Source organism: Myripristis murdjan, chromosome 16 (genome assembly GCF_902150065.1).
Source record: "Myripristis murdjan chromosome 16, fMyrMur1.1, whole genome shotgun sequence".
Taxonomy (NCBI): domain Eukaryota; kingdom Metazoa; phylum Chordata; class Actinopteri; order Holocentriformes; family Holocentridae; genus Myripristis; species Myripristis murdjan.
Window position 1 is genome coordinate 26,704,547 of NC_043995.1, and position 26,070 is coordinate 26,730,616.

General features: G+C 42.4%; 1 protein-coding gene across 2 annotated transcripts in view; it reads right to left on the reverse strand.

Moving 5' to 3' along the window:
- Positions 1-26,070, reverse strand: part of sv2a (synaptic vesicle glycoprotein 2A) — a 57,967-nt gene that overhangs the window by 22,611 nt on the left and 9,286 nt on the right. The window contains exon 2 of one of the 2 annotated variants that reach the window (XM_030072249.1): positions 8,083-8,865. In XM_030072249.1, coding sequence (XP_029928109.1) covers positions 8,083-8,692 — 610 coding nt within the window. In that variant the 5' untranslated portion in view covers positions 8,693-8,865. Of the gene's footprint in view, positions 1-8,082; positions 8,873-26,070 lie in introns of both variants that reach the window. The other variant, XM_030072248.1, reaches the window with a different exon arrangement.

Sequence of the window (26,070 nt, forward strand, 5' to 3'; positions counted from 1 at the left end):
TAAATGTGTTTCAGCAGGGCAGAGAGGCAGCTGCCAGCTGCAGCTCCTGACAATAAGGTCCTTCGCAGCAACATTGAGCCAGTGATGATGACTGGGCTCAATAGCCATCGCCGCAATGCAGCAGGACTGAGGGAGACAGACAGACAGGCAAGCAGGCAGGCAGGCAGACAGGCAGGCATCACAGTGACCTGGATGTTCATTACTTTCTCTCCCGGAGCCTCGGCTTTCCCTGCAAACCACAGGCCGGGGAGCGGACCCTCCACGCCTTTCAGCAGCCACTCCAACTAAATGACTAACTAAACCTCCCTCCCTTTCTCCCTGTGCTGTCAGGCTGCCGGAGGTCTGCCAGGAGGATAACTAGGTGATTATGAGCCTAATGAAAGCTCTGAGCTTTTTTAAATATTATATTTTTATTTTGAGTCCGATCAGGAGTAGTTCACAGTAGAGAATGTCAGTACAACAAGATGGGTTAACATGGAAATGTATGGACTCTAAGGCCAATACACTTTTGTTTGGGCTTCCAAGCAGTTACATCTTTTCAGAGTATATAAATGCTCTCACATGTACTTACTGGATATACAGTGTACATGCAGTAACAATTGCATATTTACATCGGAAGGTTGCCCTTTTTTAAGTAATCAATAAATTATCAAAAAGTGCTTTGCTTTATTTTTCAAGTCATGCATAATTTTTTTTTTTAATCTTCTCATCTTAATGGTAACCAGTGCATCTGATTTCCAGGTTATTGTTGCAGACTTTCTTGCCACTGCAAAGGTTATATCTACAAAGTTAATGTCAGAATAATTTTTAAATGGCTCATCTCTGCGCCATTTGAAAATACGCATGTGCAATGTGCATGTCTTGTGGTTTGAAGGAGAGAAAATAGACAATACCTGTGAAAGTCTGGATGACGCAGCTTTGAAGATGTAAGGTGATGTAAGAAGATGTAACCCAACTTTGACCGAACTATGAACTATTAATTATAAACCTGATCTTAGAGATAAAAAGGAATTTTGTCGTCAACAAGTTTCAGCTTTGTGACTTGGAGGCTTAGGAAGTGAAAAGTTCATAAACGAGAGACACAGTGTGTTGAGTTTCTTGTTTTTAAGCAGCAACAGTGTGGCACAAACTCAGCAGGCGTACATACTGCAGCTCTGGATTTGCAGTTGTCTGTTTTCTGTGTACTGAAGCAAAGTGATGATTCAAAGACAAGAGCAAGGTCAAAGGCCAGAACATTCTGCCGACAGTGTCTGCACTCTCAACAGCTTTTGCATTTTAAAATATGCAGTAGTAATACGATGCCAACTACGAAGCTGTTGTTCCTGTTAAGTTTCCTTGGCGAGTTATACGCATAGCTTTAATTTGTGCACTTTCTTTTGCTAAACCATTTTCCTCCTCGTGGAGTTCAGTTGTGATTTAATTTCTGTTGTCTGGTTTGGAAACTAGATGTCTTCATAAGCCCCTGAAGGCTTTAATCTCACTTCTCACCATCTAATTTTCCCTTTGTTTTCTGTTCTTTTCTTATGATCTCTGACAATTTCAAAGGAACTGCTACATTTTCCAGTGAGAAGTGGCAAAATTGAGACTTCACTTGGCATAAGGGGGTTGTACGAGATCGCACAGCTGCTATTTTCCTTCCAGTTCCTCAGTAACTGATATGTGATATTATGAAATGAATCCCGACTTGTGTGTGTGTGACAGAGGGAGAGAGAGAGAGAGAGAGAGAGTGAGAAGGAGAGAGTTAGAGAGAGAGAGAGGGATTAGGCTGAAACAAAATGAGCGAGAGAAAGAAATAGATATGAACAGAGGAAGGAGTTAAAGGGTAAAAGACAGAGAGAGAGAGAGACAGAGAGGAAGGAGGAGACTCCAGCCAGCTGAGCACCACAGCACTCTGGAGAGGAAGTGGGGGGAGGGGAGGATGGAGGAGAGAGAGAGAGAGAGGGAGAGAGAGAGAGAGAGAGAGGGAGAGAGAGAGAGAGAGAGAGAGAGAGAGAGGACGGTGGCCAGTCTGCAAGCCACAGCACAGTGACACAACCCTTCAAGGCTCCAGGGCCCTGTGTGTGTGTGTGTGTGTGTGTGTGTGTGTGTGTGTGTGTGTGTGTGTGTGTGTGTAGTTACACTTGCATGGATGTGTGTGCTCCTGCAGGCTTGTCTGTGCGTGTGTGTGTGTGTGTGTGTGTGTGTGTGTGTGTGTGTGTGTGTGTGTGTGTGCGTGTGTGTGCATGCATGCGTGTGTGTATATATGTGTGTTTACGTGCATGAAGAAGGGGGCAGGGCAAGAGGGCCACTATTAATAGCCAGTTTTCCCCTTTCTGCCAGAGCGCACAGGGCTTTGTGAACGAGCCGGGGGCCGAGGCTCTTCTGCACCGGAGGAGAATGCGGTTCCTCATCAGTTGATTTAGCCAGTCAGCTCTCACCAAAAGCTGAAATACTGACTGATATCCCTGCTTTACCGCATCGGCCTCCTACCATGTGCCAGCGAGAGCCATGTGAGTGCAGGTTTCACCGGTTAGCACACCTTCAACCACAGGGGAGGAAATAATCGGTGAAATAAGCAGCTGCTGGATGAAATGAAAAAACCTGTAGGTACACGGCTCTGGGTGGCAGTCTAACTTCAATAGTGGTGCTTTTGGTGGCACCACCTGCTTTCATTTTTAAAAAAAAATCCTAATTCTCTCCCTCTCTCTCTTTCTTTGCTGCGTTTATTTTTCTTCTTATTTTATTACATTTATTCTAAGAGCACTGACATTTACACTCCTTACTATTGTTTGCTTGTCATGTTAAAGAAATAACTACAAATCTAGCCACTTCTCAAACAAATCCAAATATCAGCAAAGAGCCTTGATTAAATATATTTATGAATTATTAATGAAAGGTAAAATTTGAATTACTAAAATATCACCCAATTCATGTTCATTACAGCAACTCTATCAAAACCCTGTTACCACCAGACTGAAAACTAAATATTCATTTGTCCCCTGATACTCTATCTGAATACTAATATCCAAGCCTAATTTATTTCCTAGACACTTATTCCTATCTAAAATAACCTCCATCTGCACCAAAAGCTACAGTACGTTGTTAAAAATAGTTGTTTATACCATAACCAACTGCACCATGCAACCTGGATCACTTATCCTCCGCCAGCATCTCCCACGGGAGCTTTGATAAATCAAACACACCCAGCGAGCTCCACCAACATGGTCCATCTTCTTTTCCCCTCTTCCGCCCTCCTTCCTCACTCTGAGCTCTTGCCTCCATGTTTATCAAAAGGCCAAGGACACACCAGGGAAAAGAAAGGTTCGTTTCAGCCTCAGGACAAAATGTGCTATGGCTACGTACAAAACAACAGCCTTGTGGACGTGAAGCCACAGCAACTGAAGGAAGCAATGGTTGAGCCTGCAAAATACCTCCCATAAAAATCAAACTCAGACAGGTTTGGCTTGGGATATCGAAATGAATTCTAAGTAGTGGGTAAAAAAAACACTGAATATTCATGTTTTGTTTTCGTCCCTAAAATTGTGACTGCGCTAGGCCACAGGCAGAGCTCGCTGAAGGCACCCGGCTTGACAGTGTGAAATCTACGTGACAGTATAAGCAGCCTACTTCCGCTTATCCAGCACTTTTCCAGAAATCTCCTTCCAGTGTGGCAGAGCTGCTGCATTAAACAGCCCCAGTTTCCTCCCATTATGACACACCAGCTACACTGCAGTTGCAACCTCCGCAGCTTCACAACAAGGGCAAATCAATGACAAACCACGCTGCGCTTCTCTGTTGCCTGTGCAAATGTCTTGACTCGCACGTCTCCCAAAAACCACTGCACCAGGCGCATCGCTGTGCAGCAGCAAAACCATCACAGCACCAGTTTTTTTGTGCTTTTCATTTGCTCGCTTAATTTTAGAGTCCCGCCTGCTGGGTAAATGCAACGACTAGTGGAGCTATTAGCTGCACTGAACACACATCTGGTAATTTCAAAAACACACACAAGCCAAATAGGAAGTGAGAATTCCTTTCCTATTTGCAGAGAGGCTGACTCTCTGGCAATGGAGGGTCTGTATTTCTGACTTCCTCGCTCTGGTTGAATGTTGATGCTTGCTGCTGCAAAGGGAGAATATTCTCCAGGCGATCTCTGCCCACACACACACACTCTCACACATATGTACACACACTATGTGGTTCTGCCATAGTGCGTCAGGTTAAAGCGTCTGGCGCGATGACAGCAGAGAGCGAGCTCTACTTGGACTGTGCTTCAATGGGAGCGGCGGGGGGAGGAGGGGGGCACTAGGACCCATGGGTGGCTGAGTGTTGTGAGCAAGGGAGGCTCTCTAGCATGAGTCAGGCGTGTTGTGTAACAGGGAGAGGGGAGAGACTGGGGGCCGGTCGTGTCTCCCTACTGGCTCCCCCTGGCATGACGAACCCAGTCACAAAGGGGGGAGAGATTGAGAAAGAGAGGGAGAGAAGAGAGAGAGAGAGAGTGAAAGAGGGAGGAGAGAGATACATGAACATAGTGTGTATGTCAGCCTCAAAGAGAGTCAGAACATAAGAACACACAGGAAGAGGTGCTGACATATGCAAGCTTAATGCACAACACAACTCCTTGTGAATTTTTGTTAGAGCAGTGGTTTTCAAAGCGGTGGCATGGGGTTTCCAGATGCCATTCAACATTCAGTATAAGAAATACCAGAAACTGTCACGATGCAAAAATGTATTGCAAAAAATGTAATGTATTATTTTAACATTCAATTTTAATCTCACCGCTTTTAATCTATTTGTCATTGTTAAAGAAAGGCATCTCAACATATAACACAAACTAAAATATTGTTTCATGTCAAGGTCTTGTAGGCAAAATGACTTCAACTGGGGGTCCGCCGCTTAATGAATGTCAAGAGTGGAGACATATTCGCTGACATACAAGCTGGTCGCCGTGCATGTCAGCACTGCAGTCTACACCTCTGCTGTGTGCTGTCCTGTGCAGAAAAAAAATGACCAACACATCTGCACAGACTGTAAATAAATGCACACATCCCACTAACCAATTACAGGCATGGATTCCTATCTATGTGGATTTAAGCACCCACATGTAAGTATATATCTATTCCATTGGTTTTTTTATGAGTATATGACAACACTGGGGAGAATACTGAACCGCAAAATATGCTAGTATATGCTAGAGAAGTGGAAACACCAAAGCGTGGGTGGGGAAAGTGCATGAAAAAGCTGTTCAGTCAACTCAACAAAAACTGTGAGGTGGGGATGTAAAGGAAATGGTAATTGATACTAACACCACTGAAATTCCTAATTGGTGATCTGATACCCCTACCAGAACAGGAATCCCTTTCAGCAGATATTATGTTATTTAGGAACTGTATAAACATTAAAAAGTCAACAGACATTTTATGTGTTTAAAGTGTTTAAACATAGAGGCTCAGGCAGCATTAGACTAAAAACACAGAGTGAGCTATCAAGCTGAGGAGATACTACCAATATTAAAAACAGTGACTTTGGTATCGATGTGGTGCCTTAGTATCAGTTCTTGTGACATCCCTACTGTGAGAAGCCCTTGAGCAAGGCACCCAACCCCAGTTGATCCACCGGAGCTGCTCCGTGACCAACAGTAAGCTATGGTTGCACGGGGAAGCTCCCAGGTGTGATTATGCATAATTGTATTACTGTAAGGCAACTAAGTGGTGACAAAGAACGTACATGATCATTAAATCCTCGTCTGGATAAATAAAGGTAAGTCAAAATGTCCCCTTTTCTGATTAATGTACCTAAGCACTGAGGGTATGAACTGTGTGACCTAATCAATTTTAATTGAACCATCATTTGGCCAACACATAAAGCGAGAGAATCACAACAGCGAGGGTCACTTCAAGGCCACAGTCGCAATAAGTGTTATTCAACAGCTCTCGTCCAGCCAGAGTTAATGTTGAATCCATTCTCTGTCCTGCTCCACCAAATACTGTTACATGATGTTCAGTTTTAAAACAGTGTGGCTGCTCAGCACACAGGCATCCCGCTCTGCAGGGAAACAATGCTCATCAGTGTGGCAACAGCGCATACAGCAGTGAAATCAAAATCCTGTGAGGACATTTGAGTCCATCTCGGGCATCAGTACATGTGACTTTATCTAATTAACTACGTATTTTACTTCACTAAGCTCAACTATACATTTCATTCCCTCTAATTCATCTGTATTTTAAATGAGCTCTGCTTAATCAGCAGTATGTTTGAGATAAACAAACCTAACAGTATATTTGGATCCATCTAACCCAGCAGTATTTTGAATTATCTAATTTAAGTTACTGTCAAACCTGGGTCAAATACTGTTACAAATTATCCTTGTTATTGTGTTAAGCCGCTTTCAAGACTAAACTGTTTGGCTTTAGCATATGAGAGCATTTCAGATAGTGTCAGATTAAGGGTTAAGGTTAGTTACACTAAACTAAAGGGAAAATCCAACCTCACATGCTCTTATGATGTTGCAAATCAATCTTTGAGGTATTTTTGGGTGTTATAGTCTGTATTTTTGGTGCACCCACTCTATCTCAACCTGCCTCATTAGCATGACTTCTGACAACCACTACAGAAGGAAATGAGCTTGTTGCATTCAGCTGTGGTTTACACCTGTTTGACGCTGATGCAACATTTTGAGCCTTGAAAGAAGCCACTGTTTTGCAATTGGCTTTGAATTAGATTTGAATCATTCAATGAACCACTTTTCAAAGTGTGTCGGGGTGGACTTTTCCATCAATTTTCAAATCAAGTATTTGACGGGACGTTTTCTCCTCCACTTGACTATAGTGCTTCTTGTCCCATGAGGGAAATCTGTGGGTGTCCTGCTCCCACAGAAGGTCAACATTAAAAATGTCATACAGGAACATATTTGAGTGCTTTTAACATTTGAGTTCATTGAACTTGTTGTGTTATCCTCATGAGGATTCCAGCCCTTGTGCAGGGTGTCCTTGCTGGGCAGCCAATGACAGATGGTGAGCTAGGCATGGACTGTAATTGGACATTGGCCCCCAGGAATGGAAATGGTCACGAGTACTTTGCCTACTGTACTGCACACAAACGCCAAGACACAGTGAGAGACATGCATAAACTGTGAAGGGACAGACACAAAAGAGACCAAAATACATATGCACATAGAAACTCTTGTGTGCACACTGAACTGAGGCGGGGGAAAGTGATGTTGGCTTTGGTTTAGGGTTTGATTTAGGATGTGAGTGCCGTTGAGACACTGCATGGGCAGTTGAATTTTAAATACCTCTAGCTCCACTGCTGAACAGGCTATATAAAAGCAATTACTGGGGGGTAAGCTGTAAAGGTAACCGCCAAGAGAGGGAGATAAAATGCTAAGCTGTGGCATACGAGAAACAAAGATTAACAGAGGCATGGTATAGGGGACAACAAAAGATGAATAAGTAGAAGGGGAGATGAAGGAAAACATGGGTAAAATGCACAGTGGGACAGCTTTGTATGGAGTGTTTTTTGTTTTTTTCTTGCTTCTTTATTATGAAGTCAAACAGAAAAGGCTTGCAATCAAAAAACAGATTTGAGAGGAAAACTACCAACACTGCAATCCAAAAATGGTTTACTGCAAATCAATTAAATTTGTGATTAAAATGTGAATCAAAAACTTTGGTTTGTGAATCCAAAAGTTTGGTTGCAAATCCAAAAGTTTTGCTTGCTGTTGAGCTGAGTTTCATGAGCAGGACCTACGCTGAAAGATGTGAGACACGTTTCTGTGGGCAAGCAAAACTGGTCGACAGTTTTGCTCTCAAATATATTTTTTGATTGCAAACCTATTATGTTTATTATGATTGCATAGTGAAGAAAACAAAATACACTCGGCTTCTTGGCCAAAAATACAGGACTGTGGTGCTATGGGGAAGCTCCCACATGCGAGTCTGCAACTCCACAGTTCCTAACCTTGACATTTTTCTATATAAATAAGAATATTTCCTATCCAATTTTCCTGCTTAAAAAGGATAAAAATGGATGAGGGGTTGAAAGAAAGAACAAGGGGAGAGGGAGGACATTAGGAGGCAATAGAGTTAAATTTAGAAGCCGCCTTACCCAGCATGCCCTTGTTGGGCTCAGACAGACACATGTCCTTCTCGGCGCTGGGCAGCACGAAACCCACCACGAAGATCTCCACACCGTCCGCCATCAGCGCCAACCCCAGCACAAAGTAGAGCGTCCACTGGAACTTTCCATGGCCGCACTCCTGCAGGATGGTCTCGTACTGCTGGGCCAACTCCTCTTGGTCCTTCCGCCTCTCACCTTCGTAGGCGGACAGATCCCTGAACTGCTGCGCCTGGGCGGCTGTCACGCCATCCATGCCGCCAGCCTTGCCCGAATCAGCCCTTGGAATGCCCTGGTATTCACCTTCATAGATCTCATCATCTTCATCATGTCCTTCGGTGGAGTCGCTGTGGCCCTCATCGTCATTGGCCCGGCTGTCGTTGCGGTAGTAGCCACCATCATTACTGGGCACGCCGGCGTAGTCGTCGTCATCGTCTTCCTCCTCAAACCGCTTGTAGGAGCGCTTGGTGTACTCATCGGCCATCTTGTCCACGCTGCGCCCCACTTTCTTGCCTACCTGCTTTTTCGCCACTTTGGCGATATCCTTGGCGCCACGGATGAAGTCTGTGCGGCCGTCTCGGTAGCGTCCATCGTCGTCCATTTTGGATGTAGAGGTGGTGGTCAGTTGCTGCTAGGATCGGAAGCTATCAGGAGTGGCCCAAGCGCATGAGTGTGCAATGGAGATCTCTGTTGGCTGTGGAATTCAGCACCACGGACAGCTCCCTGTTCCAGTGCCCTGCTACTGCTGGACTTTGGCCAGTTTGCACTTGGGTACTGAATCCTGTGGATGAAAGGAGGGTTGTGTTAGCATGATTCATTATACCAGCAGTATAGTGCATGTCAGTCAGAAGTATCGGTTGTATTTAAATATTCTACACCCGAGCCAATTAATATCACAACACACAGGACCACTGGCATTTACAACACATTGGCATGCACACCGCACATTATCTAGCTTGGCTCTAATGGCCAAAAAGACAGGACACAACAGCTTTAAGGGGCTGGCGTCTGAGTACAGGAGCGCAGCCAGCCATGACTCCTTGTTTGAGCTCAGTGGCCTGTATTGACTGAGCAGCAGTTATGTCACAGCTCTCTCCTCAGTCCAGTGCAGGCCACAGCGTGGCATTTACAGCAGCCCACCGCATGAATCAAACCTTCGATGGATCATACTGCGACACTGACATCACTTATTAAAAAGCTTAACTGCAATGTGGCGCTGAATAGCTCCATGGATAACACACTGCACCACTGCTGGAGCGGTTAGGGATTAGGGCCAGATAGTGTGGACAGAATACCACAATGCCTCTGACGGAAATACCCCATTATCAATACTGTGGCAGGACTGGAGGGAAAACTAGCCTATTGGTGCTTTCATATAAGATATTTACTCACAACAAAGTTTTGATAAATATTCATTAGTGACATGACATGGATATGATGACCAGTAGGTAGATGTAAATAATACAAGAGCTAGAACATGCTAAGCCATTCAGAATATTGCAACCCTTTACTGCAATGCAGCCTTTAAAACCAAGAAATAGAAAGATATTATGATGTCCAAAATCAAACGACAGCCTCATAACATGATATCAACATAATACAGATATATCACACAGCCCTATTATGGGGTCTGATTCACAATAGGGCCTTTTTCCTTTTTCAGTCTCGACTCTCCTCCATCCTGAACCATCCCACGTTTTCCCGACTTACTTACCTGCCCCCTTTCTTCACTTTTTTTCCCTTTCCCCTCTCCATTACCTTCCTCCCTCCAACTCTATTTACTTTCCTCATCCCTCTGTCTCGCCCTGGTGGTCTCTCCCTGTGTTGTTATGAGATTGGATAATTTGTTTTTGCAAATGTGCTCTTTTGTCCATCCTACGTTTCATTTCCTCTCACTCTCAAGCCAAACCCCGATGGGCTCTGTGCTACGACTTGCTAACCTGATGCTGCTTAGTGGTGCTGTTTATTGCCATTCAAGGTAAACTGAGGCCCAAACCAAACAAGAAGAGAGAAGAGAAGAGAAGAGAAGAGAAGAGAAGAGAAGAGAAGAGAAGAGAAGAGAAGAGAGTGCACACTTCAAATGTGGCAGGAATAACAGCATTACTGCATGTTTTTCAATGTCCATATGAAATGCTGGGTATGAACCACTACTTGAATTGCAGCTTCAGTAATGCACACATTCAATACGTGCAAAATCATGTTTTTAAATGTCATCCAGTCCCCTGCAGGCATATGCTCAGAACAACCTAGTTACCTGTGCTAATACCAAAATGACACAAAATATACAAATATTGTCAGTCTCCCTCTCTATTTGTGCAAACCTCTGACAAGTATTACCTAAAATGTCCCCAAGGTATTGTTTACTGCTTGTCTGCAGCAAAAACATGCATCCAACGTGATATGTACGAGTTCAAGAGACCGAGCAAAGATGATGTGTCCCTGGAGAGGAAAGCCCCGGGGAACAACTGCGACTGCAGCCAGCAGTGGAGTGAATGTAGCTCCCCTGGCCTCTTTAAGGAGAGCAACATAGGCAGCTCAGCATGGGGGAGAGAGAAAATTTCGGCCTGAGGGAGCCTGCAGGGCCAAACAACGCAACTCTGAGCACAAACACTGGCTAAATGTACTGCAGAGCACCGCCTCGTCAAAGACAATAACACCATACAACAACACTGCATTTGTTACATCACGCTAAAGGCAAAATGAAATGATAAGGTGAAACAAAATTGCTTTTCACTATTTAACAATTCACCAAAAAATTCTTACAAAATCCCATTAATTCTCCTTCCTGGAAAATAGCATATCTTTCGTGGTTGCTCGATCACATATCAGCAGGGGTACATTAAAATTCCAACTAATAATAAGTTTCATTTTTTTAACAACCCCCTCCTCCAGCCTCCCCTGACACAAACCATGCCGCTTCACAGGTTTCAAAGTAAAATGAGTGGCGACTCTGGGGACAAAATATTCCTCTCCTCCCTCGAAGACTTGATGCGATCTCAGCGAGGGCGACTAAGGTGTCGGAGGAGGAGAGCAGGCTAGCATCCAGTTCTTCTGAGTCACTCTCTATGTTTGCTGTAGTCCACCTTCACACGCTTTTGACTGACCCACCCACACACACAGACACACACACACAAACATACACATACAAATCTAGCTTCGTCATCCTGCTTAAGCTGAAAATACACAGACTATTATGATTATATTATTATCGTTATGTTGTATTATGCCGTTTACATATATTTCTATATATAGCAAGTATGTCCAAATTTAAGCAACCAATTGTGATTTCTAGTGACTCGTTTATGAAACAGCTATAAATAAACGCATGTATCTTTGTAATAAATACTCCTTTTTCATATTTCCCACCAGTGCAATCCACTGCATGTGTTTAAATTGTAGCAGCATACATTTTAACACTAATGTTTAGATTCTAATTCACTGCTTGAGTGCTTTTTATTGCTTATTATGCACTTGACCAGATCACTTATGGACCCTGCCAACTCTTGGTTTGTTTATAAAAAAAAAAAAAAATCATAGACAGCTTTTGGATAATAAAGAATATTTTTACAGCTTCACATAAAAATACATCTCCTTGGTCCTGATCTATGTGTATGTTGTCATGATTATGTGAAACTATAAACTGAGAACTAACTTAGGTTTTTCTGGTCATCTTCCAACATGTGTTTTTACGCTGTAACACTAACCTGTGTTATGTATAGTACCATTATTTCTCACTGTGTCCTGTTTTTGTTTGTTTGTTTAACATTTTTATGCCTTTGTATGAAGCTTTCAAATCTGTGTCTTGTATTCTAACATCAACCAAAAGATGGACCAATGAAAATTTGCCCACGGCATGTTTACATTTATTTTAAATGTTCATTAAATGACTATACATTGCCCCTATTAAATAAATAAACCTCAGATTTGGTACTTCTCAATGCTAAATCATGTTATTTTTGCAGCTGCAATGATCTTATTGCCACCTTATTTTCCCACAGCTTAACCTTAAGATCATTGCCTAACCCTAAAAACACTAAACTCTTCCCTAACTCTCCCCTTAACCATCTGTAACTAAACTTAACTGTCACAAAAAATACAGGTGGGGAGAAAACTGTGCTGATTCCCAGATGGAGATCATCATCATGATGAAACAGCTTGTCTTTAAAGTACTTGAAAAAAAAATGCCTTGTTAGGATTGGATCCACCTGGAACACATCCACTGGATAAAGGAAATAATGCTCCATCTGCATAATTACACTTGAGATGACATCGTTATATATTCATGTTTATTATCTCTTGCTCTTTATCAAGACATCAGTGTAACAGTCAACAGTAACCACTTGCCCCCCGACTGCTGTGCATCTGTTGCTGTTGTTATCCAGGAAGCATCAATGGTTTGGTGATCAATAAACTGATGAGCCATGTAATTAAGAGCAGGCACATAGGGGGGGCCTGCATTAAATTACAATGCATGGGTGCCGAATAACTACAGTTACAACAATAATTTTATCATTATTGTTGCAGTGTGAGTTTTTTCCTTTGTGAAAGTGTTGTAAGTACACAGTGATCCCTTGTTGTTTTTTTGGCTTTATTTTGGCTGGGAAACAACAGCAGGTGAAATGAGAGAGGAGGAGGGGAGGAGAAATGTCCAGGGAGAGAGAAACTAGCAGGGAGGGAAGCTTTTAAAGCCTCCTTCATGGCCTCGGGGGGCTTTGAGCAGACAGAGGCAGACCACTGCCAAGCCAACATCACAGGGAACTGCTGGGAAGACCGAGTTTCTAAGAACGCGCTCGCAGAAAGCCAGCTGAAACTAAAACCCCCAAGGAAGAAGACGGTTTCATTTGTGGTCTCCTAAGACCTCCCCTCTCTTTCGACATCTGGTCCTCGACAGGTGCATGATTCAAACCTCCCCTCCCATCCCTTTGATCAGTTGGCAGTCTGTAATGACTGCAGGTTTAGTGACTGTGACTGCAATCATTGCATTTTGCCATCATATTTAAAAAAAAAAAAAAAAAAAAAAAAAAAAAAAAATCAATGTCCCTTAGCCTGGGATATCTGTTTCAAATCTAACTTAGATTAGAGTTGCACTCACATTCTCAGGTTGCCTCAAAATGCTGTTATCATGAATACTCAGATTTTGATGTTATGAAACAGAGATTTTAAAATGTAATCTTAGGATCCCTGAGGCTCCCTCCTTGCTCTCCTCCACTGTCAGACGAACAGAGCAGCTGCATGTCACATCTCCAATCCTGTTTCCACACAACCAACAGGCCCAGGACAAATCAGCAGTACTGTAGGTGTGTAAAGAGCCGAAGGGAACTTTCTGGGACTATGACAAATTGATCTTTTTTTAACCTTGATCTTTTTTTCAAGAGCTGCTGATTCAAACCCATCCAGGTGGCTGGAAAGAGGGCTGTGTCTAAAGGTGATTGTGGACTTAGACTCTGTTTACACTTGGTTACAACAATTTTGGATGATCGGATCACAAATGGACAGCGCCATAAATGTACACAACAGCCAGGACTCATTGCAATTTGATTTCTAAAACCATTTGCAGAAGTTATCTGAGACACATTTAGCCGCATATCATTTGTAATATAAAACCTTCTGAGTCCTGATGCATCCCTGACCAGGACATAATGAACTACATGATGTAGGCAGTAACAAAATCCAATTTGTTGCTTCTTATGCACACAATGAAATGAGAGCCTCTATAACCCTTTAGTAAATCAGGGGGGACAAAGTCTTCTGTGAAGTCATGACTGATATACACTCAGTGGCCACTCTATTACCCGCACAGTCTCATGCAGTTCAATGGAACAGCTCTGCTATATACTCTACCTTTTAACACTTAAACTTAAACTTAAAACTCAACCTTTTAAGTTCATAATGTTCAGTTTTTGTTGACTTTGTGGAGAATGTGTATGTTTAATTGTGTTTATTATTGAGATTGTAGTTTGTAGAGGTCTTGTACTGGACTACATTATACTGAGAGGTGTTTCAGATTTTTTGTCCTCCCTATTTATATACAATGAGGGGGACAGAATAGTGGAAACATCTCTCTGTAAAATACAGTCCAGTCCAACAGCGGCACAAACTATGAGCTCAATGCCAAACATAGAATTGAATGAACACCTCTATTACTGTGACAACAAGAAAACCTGAGCATTATAGGCATCAGAAAAGGAAACCTTATGGCTCAACAGTTGGATTGGATTGTATTCGACCGTGGAGGTGGACCTAACACAGTGGCCACTCAGTGTATACAGTCACAAAAAGGTTTGCCTTCCACTATGGTCATTTTTGTAAACCAGTTAAAAAAAAATAAAATAAAAAAATAAAAAACCCACATGTAGGAACTTCCAAATCATCTGATGAGGATGTGAGTGCAGCGTAACATGAAGTTTTAATCCTATTTGAGGTTTTACATTTCAGTGCCTGAAATTAAATTGGGCAGCAGTGTGTAATTCAGCTCTTGGACTAAGCCAGAAATAATAAACAATGCTTCTGATTGGCAGAGCTGACCACAGGTCCTCTGCTGGCATGCTCAACATGTCAGGAACAGGGCACAGTGGAATGAGTCCATGATGAGGAAACTGAGCCCAAACTGTCTTCAGGCTGCAGTGTGACAACAAACAGTCTTGGCTAAATTGGTTTCTTAGGCATATCAGTGGATGTGACTTGACTGTGACTGGTCACTGGGCCAGGTCTCTATGAAATTCTCTCTTAATTGTTCAGGTTAATATTTTATTTGCATTTTTTTTTTTTTAACATATATGCTAGTTGGGCTTGGCCTCACAACTCTTCAGCCCACAGAAATATGGACTGTCAGACTGGGCGTATATCTTGCAGGCTAAAGCAAAGACCCAATCTAATTATCATTTCTTTAGGACTGCAAAAACAAACCAAGACATGGTGCAGCTCTTTTGTTTGAGCCGGTGGCTTCACTCTGAAAGCCAGAATCACATCACTGGCAAATGTTGTGAGAGACATTTGGTGCGTCGCTTTCACTCACTCATCAGCCTGGATCCACTCCCACAAACTGCTCATTTGAATTTTCACTGACTTCTTTGTGATAACCACATGGCACATCCACGAGGCTTCAGCCAGGCCATTAAACCATGAGCGAAGACAATGAGACAGATGCAGCCCGAGTTTCTTAAGTAAAGGAAGTAATGCTAACACTCTGCACCCCACTTCCCCGCTCAGTCAGTTTTCTTCTCATCTTTATTTTGACATCCAAGCTTTTGTTACATTTAATTTCTTTCACTCTGTTAATGTAAACCAAATTTCACTGCAAAGTCTTCAGTTTCTCTTTCTTTTTCAAGTTTTCTGCACTGTCTACCTGGAATAGGAAGGCAAATTTTCAGGCTCTACTCCCTCTCACTAAATGTAAAGCTGTTGTCAACTCTTGGGAAGTGTAAATTTTAATTTATGATTCAACACATAATCTCTTTACAGAGATTATTGCTTGTCTTGACCAGGTCCTTTTTTAATGAGAGTTTAACCTCAGTGTGACTAACCTGGCTAAATGAAGATTAAATAAAAGTTATATAAAAAATTTAAAAAATACTAAAAAAAATTAAAATGTCCTGCTTAAAGGGGTTAATGGGCCAGTGCATAACTTAAAAAGGCATCTTTCAATGGTGCAAACCAGTGGGAGATCAGTTAAAGCAAAAAAGACAGTTTTATTTCATAATAGTAGTGGGACTGTTCAAACAATATCATGTTTTTACTGGTTGAAATTTTTGTTCACACCTCCTGGTTCAGGACATCACAGCTGAAGACAGACTGTTTTCCTGACATAGAGGTAGGGGAGACTGGGGTAAGATGAGCCATTTTTCATATTTAGGATCACTACATCAAGGCAATCATAGTTTTGTCGCTAACTAATATATCTGCATATATTTCAGGATGTTGTACATCTCTTCAAACAAACAGAATGAGTGTAATCATAACTGTTTCTATAATATAGCATTTCCAAAAAAAGTGGTCTCGTGGCACAACTTACCCCGTGTATGGGGTAAGTTGAGCCTAGGAGCGGGGTAAGTTGAGCCGTATCCCTACTCGCCCCCCACCTTACTCCCCACCTCCATCCCACCCCTCCCTCACCTTCTCCCTCCCTAAATAACAGTCACTTCTTCACATTCATGTGTATTATTATTTATTAAACACAATTCAACAGGTACAATAAACAGCTGTTCTAACATGCCTTAAAGTGCGCTTGGGAAGAGAACATGAACAGCTGTGTTTTTGGAAAGAAAACACTAGAACACTAGTTTCTTGGTGTCCTTGCTGACAGTAAGGTCAGTTATGAACATATGAATGTAACACATTTGGTGGCCGCGGCCACTGTTGGCCACCACATAGCTCCGCCCCTGGCTTTCACTCAATATTCCACCTGTCGAGGTTGCAGGGGAACACAAATTGCTCAGACCTCCTTGCTGTACCACCAACTCTGTGAAGTTTGGGGAGTTTTAGAGATTTAATATTTAACCCTCGTAAATGCTTAAGGGGTCAAAACGGCCTGAGCTGGTGGCTCAACTTACCCCTGGCCAAAGGCTCAACTTACCCCAGAGCTACCATTTTGACCTTTTTAGTCCCCACAGCTAAAATGGTGCACTTTTATGCTAGGTTTATGACCTCATGTTGTAGCTCATAGATACCACAACTGATGTATAAAACAAATTTAAAATGATCTGTTTTGGTCTTAACACAATTCTCATGAAACTGATGATAGACTGAATTCACTTTCAAGAGTAAAAAATGTTTTTTTGGAAATAAATGTCTAACCACTTTACCCATGTGGTTCTTACCTTCACAGACTCCATGAAATGATGCCTTCCTCCTAAATATTTGGTCACATGATCAATATTTTTTACCGTTTCCTAGCAACAGGGGGTGGCTCAACTTACCCTTTGGCTCAACTTACCCCAGTCTCCCCTAATGGGTCGTTGATCAAAAAAATCCCCCAAAAAAGAATTAAAAAAAGAATAAAAATTGACTTTAGCATTTATTGTTAAATTGCTAGATAATCTGGCATTGGAAAATTAGCGAACAATTTGAAGAAGTCATCCTTCATTTCACTGTGGCTGTAACACGATATCCTTAACATTTATATCCTACAGTGTGAGCTGCATTTAATAAGTCCTGTTACCCAACACCATCAATACGCTCCGTGGATAAAACCTGAGAGCCAACGCTTAGAGTAACCTTGACGAATGTGGAGTCACAGCACAGTCAACATCAGGGCTGGAGGGAGAATTACTCAGCATTAAGTGTTTCATATTTTTCCTCTCTCAGCTCAGAACCTGTTCACCTTGGAGTGTGAGTGTCGACTTCGTCCACTTCACAGAGTTTGAAGCAGCAGCCACTTGGGCGCTCTGCACTATTGCATCATTTTATAGATAAATTACAGCTATACAGCAAAACAGCACAGGCAGATAGATAGATAGACAACCTGAAATACACAGTTTGGGTGAGAATGTGATGCTTCTCCGTGATAGCGAGGTTAGCTCCACCGTGCAGCAGATTTGAATACGTTGGGCTGTACCAGAGTGACCTCGGGGGCAACTGCATTCAAGCCAGAGCCATTAGCACAAGAGTTTTTTTTTTTTTTTCACTGGTATGAGAAAAAGAAAGAAACATGAGAGGAGAAAAACAACAGAGTGCTCTATCCTGTGCTGGAGTCGTGGTATACTGTACACATTCATGTGGGCAGATTATTCGTCTGTCAAAGCCTGATGACAAGAAAATACTGAGACAACAAATCATGTCAGTTTTTTTTTTTTTTTGTTGTGTACTGGCAGCTAGACAGGCCTGCACAGCTGACAAGACTGAACATCAGTTAAGGTTTGATGAGGTTCATCCACCCAACAGCTAAATATCTTAGAAGATATATGGCACTGGTACTGGTATCAGTACTGAGCTAAACTGGAAGTAATGTATTGGAGGTCTATGTTAATAACTTGCCTCAATAAATAAAGGTTAAATAAAGAAATACAGTAAAGCAAACTGTCTTGACTTTGTGCATTTTTGGCACACAGAAGCCTGTATTTCTCAAATGGTGGGTCAAAGGAGGGATTTTTACATCAATTCTTCCAGTTTTCGGTATGAGTGTAGGCATAGAAAAGATGGTATCAGTGCATCCCTACTAGACGGCAAGTTTGTTTGTAGGTCACTAGGTGCTTAGGTGCTAAGCTTTGACTCGCATGTTATTTTTTTCTTTTCAGCAAACCTACTATGGAGCAGGTAGGATGCATTCCAGATGAGATCTGCAGGTTTTGGGGAAAGATGGAGCCTCTGCAGCCGAGGAATAACCTTGTTTTCACATGAACACACTGGAACGGGTGGACAGGCAGTGCTGCAGCCGAGTGAAAATACAGCGATTAAATGCTGACTGATAGTTCTTGCCGAAAATGATGATTGACTCTTAGACAGGCTCCACAGAAACCGATGGCAGAAGTTAATATTCAGGGGTAAAAATCCATTCATTTTGAATGACAGCAGCCAGTGTGACTAGGAAAAACAATCAGTCATGGTGGGCCCCTGAGCTGTGGCGTCCTGGCCTGGGCCGTGGGCAGCCCCCAGCGCAGATGGCAGCGCTTCCTGACCTGGTTCCTCTGTACTCAGCCAAACAAACATTATATGTGTGTGTGTGTGTGTGTGTGTGTGTGTGTCTGTGTGTGTGCGAGTGTGTGTGTGTGTGTGTGTGTATCTATGTGTGTATATAAGAGAGAATCGTGGGGTGGGGGTTTAGAGGGTGGGGTGGGGAGGGGGGGCGGGGGGTGTTTTTAACATGTAAAGCACTTTGTGCTACATGTCATGTATGAAAAGTGCTCTACAAATAAAGATTGATTGATTGATTGATTGATAAATGAATTTCGACATTTATTCTGTTTTTCTCCAATCAAAAGAAAATACCATGACTGGAATATGGGCAGGTGGTACTACTAATGTATGTAAAAGTATTTGTGCAGAGAAACAACACATTATTATGCTGTAGTCCAGGCAGGTGCACAGTTAAGACGATAGTGGGCCAGTGCAGAAGTGTAAGGCAATGGTGTGTGTGTGTGTGTGTCTGTGGGTGTATGTGTGTGTACTGCTAACAATCATTGCCATGTAAGGTGCTGCAGCCTGCATCTGTGCTGTCAGTGGTTAATGGTCTATGGTATAAAAGCCTCCTTAGAGTGGATGGCCCTTCTGGGAGCCATCTTGTGCTGTGAGACATTTCAATTAAGACAGCTTGAGGACAAAGCTAAGTTGTGCCAATGTAGAATAAATGAGGCAAAATGGCACTGATTTCTTTAAGGATCTGGGTTAGGAAGGGTCACCGCAGCTTCAAAACACCAATTTACACTGTAGATTCATGTTTGAGGCGTTTTTTTCCTCCAGTACAGACCTCACCTCTGCCCTCCCATCTCTGATTTAACACAACCAGATTTACTTTAATACATAAGTAGTACAACTAAACTGGAACTTGACTTGGGGAACTGCTATGCTATGCTGTGCAGAGATTTTGCCAATAAAGCTCAATTTCCAGTCCCTTTAAATAACTCAATACACTGTAGAGCATTTAAAAGACACTGCTCTTACGTGCTTTTGTGGTATTTTTCAGCCACACATGCACAGATCAGAGGTTGAGATCCGAGACACACACGTCTGCTTTGAGCCTCTCTCTCTCTCTGCACGGTGACTCAATCAGTTTTCTGTCTCTCTCTGAGGATCGAGCCAACTGGTTGATCATCCTTTGTCACCATGGTCACGACCTTTGTACCGGGAGACTCTTGAGGCCCATCTAAATGCAACGAGGCAGCCATCACCATCCGATTACCCTTTTACAAGCTGCAGATCCTAGGATGGGAGTGGGTGTCGGTTGACTCTATGAATAACAAGTACTTGTGCGCATATGGCTGAGGCTGTTTCCAGCGGCAGCTTTTCGCCAAAACATGGCGTATGGCAGAGAGTGATGACAAAACGCAGCGTCAGTGTGCGCCTCACATGAGAATGCTGCGCCGAACCTTCATAACGGCACCATAAAATTACATAATCTAAGCCTATACACGCCAGACGTATGCTCAAATCTAACTCAGTGTATACAACTTGTAGCTGGATAAAAGAGACACAAGCCATAAGAAAACAGCACCGGTGCATAAAAATTAGAAACCGATAAAACCGTCTCTGTCTCCTTTTTCAGATGCTGTTCCCAGCGTCCTGCTGCTCAGTAATCAACTTTTTTGTAAAAAAAAAAAAAAAAAAAAAAAAAGTCTACAGATGAATGCTTATGTGGCCGCGTTCCTCTCATTTTTTTCACTGATAACAGTGCACGCGCTGAGCACTCACACTCAAAGAGTAATGCCACGTCACAGCGGTTCCCATGGTAACCCATTAGCATGAGAGCGGGGCACCTGTGCTACATCACTGACCCCAGGAAATCTGCCAATTCGCTGTAGCTCGTAATTAACCATTTATCACACAGCGTTCAAAAAGAAATGGAGTACACATTTGTATCTTAACCTCGATTTTTTACATTTTTGGTGCCACGCAAGAAGCCAGACCAGTGCACAAATGTAAACAGCAACCACAACATAAGTTCTGGTTCCCAGGCTACCACGCAAGGATGTGGCGACGTCCATACTCTGCCGTATGCAAATGCTGCCCTCGGTTGTTTTGCGCAGCTGTAGCCGAATTTCCAGAGCAGCGAGAATCTGACCCTGATCAAGAAATCAGCGCTCCTCTGATCCTGATGAACGTGATGTGCGTATCGAATCATGGGGAAATTGATAAGCTCACTGTGCAAAGAGTTGTTTTTAAATGAAATGGTTTTCCAAACTCCTCTGGCATCTCTAATGAACTGCAAATTGATAATAAATTAACAGTCCAAGGGAGGGGAGGGCGGCTGTCATTTTGCCTGTGATGAAAGACTTAATTATGTAATCCCATTTTCTTCTAGAGAGCAGAGAAGATGCCAGAGGGATGGGATGTGCAGCAATACACACACACACACACACACACACACACACACACACACTCACACACACACAATCTGGCAGGCTAGAAGCTTGCTAACAAAAGGGAGCAGGCAAAAACAGGAAATGACCTGCCCTGCAGCTCAGACACACACACACACTGGCCCGACTGAGGTGCTGCAGTAATGTGGCCAGGCCTGGGCTCCTGCTGACGCTGTTTGTGTCAGCGCCCTGGATAGAAACTGCCAACAATTTCAGAAATTTTTGGTCAAAAATGAAAACTTTCACTGGCAAAATGCAGTGCAAGAAATGATGAAACAAACACTGAAAGAAATCATGACAGACAATTAACCTTCAGTCCTTGGTGGAGCAAATGATCACATACTGTACCTACAGACTGGATCCTCTGTGTTATAGAGTCATCGAATGATGAGATTCACATAATCAGGCATTATTTGTTGTTTGAAATCATGAAAGCTTGCTAATAAAAAATCTACATCTAAATCAACAAAGGCAAATTTAAACTGAAAAATTTGGTTTCTCTGCCATGAAGATAAGTCAGCTGGTCCTGGATAATATACCAACATTTTATCAATATTGTAATATGAAAGTGAGACTAGGTATTGTCTGTGATTTTGTATAATATCATGATATGGCATGAGTGTTTCCTGGCTTTACATCCTGCATTTCAGTGAGGGGATACAATTTTCTGAACTGTTGTCAAAAGAGAGTCATCAAATCCACATGATCTCATTGTTTATCAAAAGTCTCTTGTGTGTAAATATCTTATAAAAGCACCAACAGTCATCCCTACACCATGCTAACAATATCAATATCACAAAATTCAGTCAAAGATATGGTGATTTTTTATTTTCCCCATATGTGTGATCATGATCACAGCTGAGTTGGCCGTTTTCTCAATACAACTGTGAAAGATGTTTTCGCTCGTATGATTTTTTCCCCCCTGCAGCGGCACAAGGGCAGTCTGATGTTATTTTAGGCAACGAGCTGCTCTGATGTACATGAACATTGTCTCGCTCAGTTTCCGTAGAGGAGTGTGTTGGGAATAGGAGAGTTCATCTTCAGTATGCCGCCCACATCGACGCTGTTTACCTTCCATAAGAGCACTAGAGATTCCCAGCCGCCACTGAAGGGGGTACAACCTTATAAACACACGATTCAGACTCTGACAAGGCTCTTCTTTCAACGCCGACGCATAACTGCCATTTACCGCCGTTGCTGATAGCCTTGAGCGCTTAACAATTACTTTTTTACTGCACATTTTCAACGCAACCGTTAAGTTCATCTGCTAAACTAGGCTGCTTAAAATAGATTTCCCTTTTTATATTAGCTAGGCCTTGGCACTCGATGATAGAGATGCACTCCAAGTGAGGAGGGGACATTTTATTTACTAGAAATACCAGGGCCGCTTAGCAGCTGGCAGGTTCTGGCAGTGGAGAAGACAAGCTGTTACAGGCTCATGGAAGATGGATGACAGGGCGACTAAAAACACCAAACCATTCATAGATAGCTCTGCAACTGCCAGTGTTAAACCCCTCTGCTCACAGAAAACACATCCTCGGAATAAACTAGCTTTGATGAAATTCAATCACCACCCCGGCATTATTCATTTCCCGAGCAGCATGGTGCTGCTGACAGTTTGCTATCTTTCTTACGCTTTCTGTTTCTATTTTTTTTTCTCTTTTGAACACCCAAACTAAGTCATGTGGAAAGGTGCGAAAGATTACTTGGGGAGCGTAAACCAAAGTGGCGAAATGAGATACATAATGAGGTTGTGCACTTAAAACAAGTCAGCTCGCACAAAGTTTTGTCAAGTGAGCTGCAGGTCGTGAGACGCAGGAACAAGAGGAACAATTTGTTCCGCCCACAAAAAGCGAGAGGAAAATGTTTCAAACAGGAACACAGGAAGGAGACGCCACTAGAAATAATGCATGAAGCCTGAGGTGGCAGATACATTTCCCTTAAAATGTGATGATTCAAGGTTAAGAAATGTTTCTTTGTCTTTTAATAGTAACATTTTTATTGTTTAACTAAAACCTTACCCTAACCTTTACCAAAGTTTTGCCTAACTTTATCATTATGTAATATTTTCAGCTGGTATGCATGAAAAAAGGGTCTCTCCAAAATAACAATCGTGGTATTGTCACATAATCTTTGTGTGGTCGAGAGGACGTCACGGTTTTTCTAGTGCAAGAGGTAAATCTTTTGTTTGCAGAAATTCTTGCAACAGCAGATAGTGGAGGGAGCTTAAGGGAAATAAATAATTTTGAAAAACTGCGGCACGAAATATACAAGTGGCATGAGACAGGGGCTACCGATCCTCACAACCACTGACGTATTGTTTACTCTAATCAAACCAAAGCATCGCAATTCATTTGACAGATATATTGATTTTTTTTTTTTTACCCAAAGAAAGACATTGTATGCAAGTATGTGCACTTGAAGAAAAAATGCACTGACTCTGAATTAAAGCTGTTTCTTTTCATTTTAAACATAAAGCAATCATCGAACACAAAAAGATGAATGTTGCTTTTGTCAATGTTGCGAAAAGGCTGTGCAACGTCACAGTCAGTTATTACTAGGCCCAACATCCCAACATTATCATTACTGTAATCAAAAGCAATGAAACATCCTACACTACTAACGTCAAAGCTGTGATTTTGCATGATGGCTAAAGAAAATCCCATGGAAGAATTATGGTGGAAAAAAAAAAAATCACGGTTCAGTATACCTTTATGATTTAGTGAACCAATGAATGCAGAGGTGTGTTGTTTGTTGAAATATTTGCTTTTGTTGAATGCTTTTAGTGTTCTGTGAGTATCTTGCAAACACGCAAAATGTGTCATTTTGGACAAGTGTGTTCAAGCAAATGAGGAAAATGGTAGCACCTCGTCATACATGATGGTGCGACAACACAACGAAACAGCAAATATTAAATTTGCACACATTGTGGGCTACCTCCATTTCACAATTTCACACCTCGCAGAGCGCAAACAGCCTCTGAAATACGACTAGCCGGGCCCTGTGGCACATTATTTCCTGTGTGGGTCTGTCACGTCACAGAGAGATGATGTGCTAACTGTGCGCACACACACACACAAACACACACACACACACACAGATGCCGGCCGGACTGCAGCTGGGAACGCAGCGGCTCAAGCTGAACAGTTTGTGGAAGTGAAACGACGATCAAAGACGGGTAAACGCACTAAATTAAAGTTGCATCCAATTAACAGCCCTTCGTTTGCAGCCGGGATGAGTCATTCCCATCTCTGAATATAACCCCGGCTTTCATGCTGAGGACACACAAACACACACACACACCTTCACAAATACACACCGACACAACACACACACGCAGCTTTCTCCACACTCATTTGCATGGACACACACTGAATTAAAGCTTGCTGCTCATTTGACGGCACAGACGCCGTCCTTAGCAAGCATGACAGAGATGGGCATCACAGATGACACTGTGTGTGTGTCTGTGTCTGTGTGTGTGTGTGTGTGTGTGTGTGTGTGTGTGCATGTGAGAGAGAGAGAGAGAGTGAGAAGTGCATGTGTCAGCGTGAGGTTTGTGTGTTAGGGAGAAAGGGGTGTGTGAGAGATGGAGTGTGATAGAAGTGTGTTTGCGTGTGTTCTTGTGCGTGTTTGTGTGTATGTACTTTATGAGTAAGTGTGTGAGGAAAAAAGTGAAAGGTGTGTGTGTGTGTGTGAGAGAGAGAGAGAGAGCTGTGTGTGTGAGAGAGATTTGTGCATGTGCGGGTGAGAAAAAGGAGTTGATGTGCGTGTGCAGGCGTGTGTGTGTGTGTGTGTGTGTGTGTGTGTAGGTATTATTAGGTCAGTGGTGAATCCTCAGTGCTGCAGATGGCTGCTAATGTCACGCAGCGCTGAATACATTTCTCCTGACATCTTTGATTTCTCGCCGCGCCACACGCAGTGAATTTCCTCCTCTGATAGATTATCTCCAGGCTCATCGCAATCCAGATCAAGATGACATGGTGTTAAAAAAAAAAAAAAATGAAGAATAAAAAAAAAAACAATGTCAGATCAGACACAGCGCTGCCGAGAGAGTGTAGATGCTGAATTAAATATGGCAAGTTCATTCCTGAATCGCCTACATAAAAAAAAAAAAAAAAAAAACATCATCGCCTTAGGTTTAATTTTAAATATGTCTAAAATATAAAGGATCTTTGTAAGTGCTCTCTCAAGCCACATACTAGCCATCAAAATAATAATAATAAAAAAAATTCTAATTGTGCTCTTAATCATTTTGTCTGTGCATGTTTTTTGGTGATGTGATTTGAGTAGGCGGCTATTTTCTTCAGTCTTATTATGGATATTTCATGTTGGAACAAAACTCTTTGGATAGTTTCTTAGCAACACCAGGCAGTGCACTCCTCGCACTGAGAGATGGACTCATCCTCTCCAAAAGTCAGGCAAAGTAAAAGTCCAGCACTTCAGCCGCAGCAGCAGCAGCAGCAGCAGCAGCAGCGTGACTCACACGTCATGACTGCTTAACTGCAGCGCTGTCAGACACAAAGCTCCAACAACAGCTACATGCTCCCTGTTTGTCGGTGGACAGCAACAGGAGAGAGAGAGAGAGAGAGAGAGAGAGAGAGAGAGAGAGAGAGAGAGAGAGAGAGAGAGAGGAGGGGATGACATGCAGCAAAATCTCTCTATTCATCTGTCTGTCTATTGCAAGTTGTTTTAGTCTTTACAAGCCAGAACTCCCTCAGAACTAAAAACTTGTCTGCCCCAATAAAAACTCCTGAAACAAGTGAAACTGCATTTTTTTTTCACTTGTTTAAAGAAAAGCAAGATTTTACAAATGAATATGAATATGAGATAAAAGGGAGTTTTTTTTGTTTGTTTTGTTTTTGCCGTGTTGTAGAGTTGTGTTTGACTTGTTATAATACTAGATCTACATGTCTATACAGTCATTTTGACCAATCCTGTGTTGCCACTGACTTACATGTAATCTCACCCC